Source organism: Myotis daubentonii, chromosome 7 (genome assembly GCF_963259705.1).
Source record: "Myotis daubentonii chromosome 7, mMyoDau2.1, whole genome shotgun sequence".
Lineage (NCBI taxonomy): Eukaryota > Metazoa > Chordata > Mammalia > Chiroptera > Vespertilionidae > Myotis > Myotis daubentonii.
Window position 1 is genome coordinate 43,468,894 of NC_081846.1, and position 7,247 is coordinate 43,476,140.

General features: G+C 35.3%; 1 protein-coding gene across 4 annotated transcripts in view; it reads left to right on the forward strand.

Annotated features, from left to right (window-relative positions):
- LNPK (lunapark, ER junction formation factor) overlaps nt 1-5,252 on the forward strand; it is a 76,312-nt gene extending 71,060 nt beyond the window's left edge. For 3 of the 4 annotated variants that reach the window (XR_009453810.1, XR_009453811.1, XM_059704017.1), the window contains one exon: nt 4,212-4,284. Coding sequence is in view for 2 of the 4 variants with exons in the window: in XM_059704017.1 (XP_059560000.1) it covers nt 4,212-4,220 (9 nt within the window). In the remaining 2 variants the exon portion in view is untranslated. Of the gene's footprint in view, nt 1-4,211 lie in introns of all 4 variants that reach the window. The other variant, XM_059704016.1, reaches the window with a different exon arrangement.
- The last annotated feature ends 1,995 nt before the right edge of the window (nt 5,253-7,247 follow it).

A 7,247-nucleotide genomic window follows, 5' to 3' on the forward strand; every position in this document is an offset into this window, starting at 1 on the left:
TCACCAAAAAAAAAAAAATAGTTTTATACCATTGCTTAATAATGACATTCTTACTCATCTAATGGATTTGTTCACCAATGGTATATAAGCAATATTTTGTGTATTGAATACTAGAGGCCTGGTGCACGAATGCATGCACGGGTGGGGTCCCTCGGGGTGGCCTGCAGAGATCGGGCCCCAGCTCATGCCCCCAGCCTCACAGCCCCACCTGGCACCCTGCTGTGGCCTGGCACCACCCCCTCACCTGCTCCATTATCCCTCCTGTGGGGCGATCAATGGGGGCCGGGCCCTCCCCCCTTGCCGCCACTGGTCACCGTCTGCAGGGCGATCAGGCCCCTGCTCGCACCCGCTTTGGCCTGGTGCTGCCTGCTCACCTTTTCCACTATCCCGCCGTGGTCCCAGTCCCACTCTGCTGTGGTCCCGTTCCCGTCGGGGCCCATCAGGGCCGGCAGTGCCTCCACTGCCACCCGCTGCCAGCGCTGCGTTGCCGATGCCCGCCATGTTCCACACCGCCCCCTGGTGGTCAGTGCACATCATAGTGAGCGGTTGAACTCCCTGTCTCTCCTGGTTGACCTCCTGGTCAAACCACCACTCGGGGCAATTTGCATATTAAGCTTTTATTATATAAGATGAGCTGTTATCTCCTAGGTGGTTATTATTTAATTGAAGTTTATTCATTGAGCCTGTGAATATTCATGTCTTTGTTTCTTAAAATAAGTTGGCCAGTTTCTTTAAGAGAGAAAAATCTTGTAAACACTTCTTTGTTTAAAACCTGCAAGTTCAAAGACAAATTGTCTATTTTAATTTAGTAAATTTCATATGAGCAAGTTTATAGTCTATAGTGAGTACTGCTGTGTTAGCAAGGCAGATTTGTTGTTATTGTGAAAAGGAATAAAATATAAAGAATCTAAATAAATTCACCAAAATACGAGGGTTTAAAATATATATATATATATATTGATTTCAGAGAGGAAAGGAAAGGGGGGGAGAGAGAGAGAGAGAGAAACATCAATGATGAGAGAGAACCATTGATCACCCTACTGAGGATTGAGCCTGCAACCCAGACGTGTGTGTGCCTTGACAGAGAATCGAATGGTAAACTCCTGTTCATAGATTGATGCTCAGCACAAGGGGTTTTTAAAGGCATACTCTAAATAGAATTATGTATTTTTCTGTGAAAATGTCATATATTTTTCTAAAGTAAATATATGAAATTGTTTTGCTAGACTAGTCTTTAATTTTCTTAGAAAATTATTCTCTCGAGCTAGACTAAGAGTCTAAAGGTAAGTTGATGTTCTTATATGTTTTTGCATGTGTGTGCTTTATAGGTGAGGCAGTAGTGCTAGTTTTACAATTATACTGTTTTGTGATTTTGAGTTGTCTAGTTAAGGCTTTACCTAAACAACTGGAAGCCAGTTTTTTACACTCAGTAGAAAAAGTTTCTCTCTTAAGATTATTGGGGTGGGCGTGGGGCAGTGGGTAGGAGTGGGGAAAGGAACACATTTCATGGGTCATTTTTGTCTCATCACATTGCAATATATTGTTTTCTTGGCATTACAGATGCCATTTTTTCTTTTTTTAAATCCTCACCCAAGGACATGCTTAGAGATGGGGGCCTGGGGGAGGGATGTCATTTGCCTTCCCTCAGCTCCCTGACTGGGGATCAAATCAGCAATTCAGGTATGTGCCCTGGCTGGGAATTGAACCGGCAGCGTTTTGGTACATGGGCCGATGCTCGACCAACTGAGCCACTCCAATGGGGCAACAGTTGATTTTTAAAATTTCTTATAGATGGGATTAGATTCTTCAGGTAATTTTGTTTCATTTTTAGTCTAAACTGGTGTGACCCCAAAGGCTGGTTTTTCTTTTAGTATTTTATGCCCAAATGTTGACATCTCATTAAATTACAACTTCACAGAAAAAATTTATTGTTTTATTAGACTAGGCAAATGATACTATCTCATAGAAATAAAGTCAGTACCTTTAGAATATATTTAATGATATTATAAAGCTCTTTGGTTTAGTTAATAAACTGGTAAGTATTTCTCTGTTCTTGCTCACCTAGTTCACTTAAATCTTTTTTGGATGACTTCTCATAAAGTAGCGTTGGTATCCAAACATTGAATATCTAAGTCATTTAGACTAGCCAATACCTGCATTATAGGCATCGTGGCACATGCCAGTTTTTTTGTAGTGTTAGTGCTATTAAAATTACTTTTCTGCAAATTAACCTGGGAGAAGTTGTCATTAGTAGGCTTTTTGAATATTTTTAAGCACTATCATTTTACCAATTTTTAATCTTTCATATATTCTGTGAAATACAACACAGTATATAATATCCTTTGTATATAAATAATATCCTTTTCTAGTTATAATAGCACAGGGTATTTCTTAGAATTCACCTTTACAGACATTTAAAATTTTAAGTATGGTAGTTCTGTTGTTTAACTACATTTTTAAAATCCAAGAATTTTAAAATTAAATGGATTTGAGAGGTGATGTGTTTCTGAAAATAGTTGTATCACAGAGCTTTAACAGAATAAACCATAGACTTTGATACCTCTCTTGTGTAGTACTGAGGCAGTCTGACAGAATATGACAAACTGTGGGCCTATGTTCACTTCAACATGTTTATTGGTGAATTGAGTTGTGGATTCTGAACTTTTTTCATTTTGTTTGGCTTTATTGGTTTGATTCAGAAGACTTACTATATTTTAACAAATTGTAAAGTTCTTGGCAAGTAAGTATTGTGGAAAACCATAACTTAAAATTGTATTGATAAATTTTGTGAGGGTAGAATTACAAATGGTTGGTGACTCCTAAAGTTTTCCATTGAAGGCCTTACTTGCCCAGGTAGCAGAATATCTGTACATGTCCATAGAATTTTATCTGCACTATTTATTTGCTTTTGCTTTTTGTACACTGAAACATTCAAATAACAAACTCAGTCAGTCTATGGCTTTTTACCTTGGATTTTTGTAAGATTTGAAGTGGTGCAGCAATGCCATTTTAAGTTCCTTTTGAAATAAAAATAGCATTTTTGTGACATTTGGTATAATATGATTTGAGAACCATTCCTTACTACTTTTTGTGGTTATATGAAGTTTTTATATAGTAAGACCTCATTAACTCGGATGTTCCTAACTGTATAATTTTGGTCCTTCATCCTATAAAAATTGGAAAAAAGTTTACAATTCTGTAAACTATACTTTAAAATATATGTGTAGAAATAATTGTTTTAAAATATCACACACACACACACTTTGTACTATATAAGGAACTAAACTAGTACATTTTACTGATGTAGACTGGTCTTTACTCCATAAATGTTGAATCAATAACATTTGTTGTATGTCATAAGGAATCTTTTATGAGGGTAGGAAAATCTGCCCATTTGTTTAGCTGATGTGGTTTAACCTTATCTTCCTAGCAAAAATATTAGTTGCTATTTATTATAAAAACTGCTCTGGTCATTCCCTCTCCCATTCCATTCTTTAAACATAAAGAATTATAGAGACTTTATATAATAAAATTGTTGTCATTAAATTATTATTAAGAGATTTGAATTTAATGAAACTTACTAGAGCGTTTAAAGGGAACAAATTTTCAGGTAGGGAACAAGACCTTTAATTAGTTTCCGTTTTAGAGACAGGAACAAAAGACCCTTCTCTTTCTCTCCCTACCATTGTAGGTATGTAGCATATTCTGACCCAGAGGTTTAAATCCTGAGGATTTGGCTTGTATAGAGGGATGAGGGGAGACTTGTCATGCCTTTGGAAAAGGTGGATCCTGACTTCTAAGGTCTTGGATAATAGAGATGTAAATCAGTGTGGTAAATAGCACCACCTACATACACGCAAAGGTACATATTTACACACTGCCCACAGGATTGCCTGGGCACAAGGGAGACAGTTCCTTCAAGAAACATAATCTGAGATTTAATACATTTGTTTTGTTTGCTGGGCTGTTGTCTTACAGCACATAATTCTATTGGGGCTTTGTTTGGGCATTCAACTTTCAAATGCATCTTTAGGAAAATTCTTAAATATTAAGAAAGTTCCTAAATTTTATGAAAATATGGGGCTTTAGATACAAGTTTGGATTTGTTTCCCCAAATTGTTTTTTTTCCTGTTTTTGTACCAATTCATATACCTTATTTAGCAATTTTAATATTTTTGTATTCCTGAAGTCTTAACTCTTTGTCTTTTCAGAATCTTTAGAAGAACAAGATGTTTTGGATAACACTACAGAGCAGACAGAGGACAAAATAACAAATACAGAGCAGACAAATGAAGTGATTGAAAAAGCATCTGGTACAGAGGAACCAGAAGAGAAGCAAGAAGAGACTGAGAATGAGGAAACTTCAGTGAATGAAGCCAAATCAATAGTTCCCAAAGCTGATTCTATTCCTGATTCTATTTCTGATACTGTTCCTGATTCTATTACTAATCCTGAATTAAGTGGAGAATCATTGATGACAATGTAGTAAATGCTTCCACATGCCTTCAACTGGATAGTTGTAGTTTTGTTGATGTCAGTTATTGCTTTTTAGGTGGTGCTTGATATCATTTGAATTCAGATTGCCTAGCTATTTCAATGTCAAAATTGTATCTACTAGGTATTAAAACTACAAGCAAGTGATATCAGTAAAATAAGATCTTTTTGAATTTACAAAGACCCATACTGGCTTTTAAAAATTTTTTTTTTTTTGCATTCTAAAAGTAAACAAACATGATAGCATTCTTGTTTTCTGTATGTGTGACCTGTAAATAATATCCATTTTGACATAGGAAGAACTTTGGTTAGGAATAAGTTCTAATAGTGTTTGTTTAAAGGAATGGAACTCAAGATTTTCAATAGTTCATCATTAAAAATGGATAGAAGTTTTACTCTCAAGATATTTGCCGGGGGGTGGGGGCGTTGGGGGGGGGAATGGATGTCTATTTAGGCATTTACATTAAGTAGTATGAAAGTTTTAACTATATAGGCATTGGTATGAATTCTCAGTAAGAATGCAATTGAACAGTCAAGTGCAGTGTTTCTTTTTGATGTCTCTTATTTTGCAGCTGGGCCAAAGGCACATAATATTATAATTAGCTTATGTTTACATAGTAACATATAGGAAATATTTCTGCACTTGACTGTAACTTGAATTCTGAACATTATTTATACTTGTAAAATAATGATATTATAAGTGAATTTTGTGCTCTTGTGTGTATTTTGTTAAGGAAAATAAAGATTATCTGGCAGTAGTTTCTTTTTGTTAAATATCTAGACTTCTTCAGACAGAATCTTGGTGGATGACTTAGCTACCTGAAAATATCTTAGTAGGAAGAACTCACAATACAACAACTCTGTAGATACTCCTGAGGGCAAATTATGATGCTTTTATTGAGACTTGTTACCTTCTGAATTCAGGGAACTAGTGACATTGAGAGGTTCTAATCAGAGATTAGGGTTTTCTGATTCAGGAAAGCCATAGGCCATTTGTAATTTTTAATTTTGAGAGATACCTAAGTTTTATGAGAATAGGTAGTTCATTGGATTTAATATGTGTTTTAAAGATTAACTGAAAAAAATTTGACCCAGAATGGTAATTCTGGTACCTTAAATACAGTGTGGTTATCTTTTCTGTCTTTTACCTCTCTTCTCCATTATTAAAAATATTTAAATCAAGTTATGACAAAAGTAGAAATGTATAGGAATGGTGTGTATAGAAAATATTTCTAAGTTGTACATAGTTTATTAAAAATTTAATAAAATGACATTTATTTAAAATTCATGGTTATGATTTAATAACTTATTTAGGTATTTTTAAGAAACTCAATCTGTTAATAGTCTGAAGCATTATGGTTTAGTGACCCAATTTTTCGATATTACAGAACTGGGCTTAAATTTTGCCTCTGCAGTCTTAGTATGAGGATGATTAAACATAATTTATGTAATGTTCCTACCTCAGTGCCTGATAATAGATATCAAGTAAATAGCATTTTATGTTATTGATATTCTTATGAAATAGGAAAGGGCCATAAATTCTTCCTCTTGCAGATAAGGAAATGGAAAAACTATGAACATATAATTCAGCTGCTCAGAATCAAGCCAATGTTTTCTGCATCAACTTTTATCTATGATATACATGTATATAAATATATAAAGGAGATAGGAATCTAAGATAGAATATAAACTCTATGGAAATTTTTTTGGATGAATTTAATCAGGTTTTAGTAACACCTTGCTGATTCTTGTTATATTCAAATTCTGATGTACATTGCTTGAAAATACTCCAGAGAAATATAATTTAGTCATAGAATCAAGCAGATATGAGAAATATCTTTGAAAGAAATATGTACAGTTAAAAGGGGATTAGTAATATTAATGTCAGAGGTAACATGCTATAATCATAATGTCTTCTAAAATAGAAAAGTTTATTCTGATATTGTTGTAATAAACAGTTAATGGTTGAAAGAGTGGTGACATGTCCTATTTCTGATAATTAAGGCTAGTATAAATGAGGAGAAGCAAACAACTAAGTGCTGTTAGCTAGAGTGACCTTAACTTCCCTATTTACATGCTTAACAGTCATCATCTAAACTTTTCTCACTATGCCCTCAGCATAATCTGCAAACATGCCTGTCTTCTCTCTCTCCATCCCTCCACCACTGTTATGCTGTGGCCTTAATGGCTTCTTTCAATTCTCTGACCATGCTGAGCCCTTTCCTGCTTTAGGTCTCAGTTTAGATATTCCCTCCTTAGAGAGATGCCCTCCCAAACTCACTAAAGTGGTCTGCTTTTTACTCTCATATATGTCACTTTACAATTTCAAATAAAATAAGTGTTTACTAGTTTACTCTCTACCTTCACAACATAGAGTCTGTGTGTGCAAGGCTCTTGTTGACTTATTTACTACTGCATCTCCACGCCTGGTGCCTGACACATATTTATTATGTGCATGAATAATTTGTTGCTAGACGAAGTGAAAACTGTCCTTATTTTGCTGCTTCACAGTATTGACATTGCTGAGCACTTCCCTCTGTTTGAAACACTTTTTTTTTCTTTTGGTTTTGCGTTCTCTCACTGTTGTTCTCTTATTTCTTGGCCCGCCTTCTCTCCGTGTCCTTTGCAGGCTTCCTTTAATGTTGCTGTTCCATAGCTTCTACCTAGTGCCGGCTTTTCTTCATCCCACATGTCCTTTCTCCAGGGGCTCTCACCAACCTCCATGGATTAGATTACCATCTGTTGCTCAGATT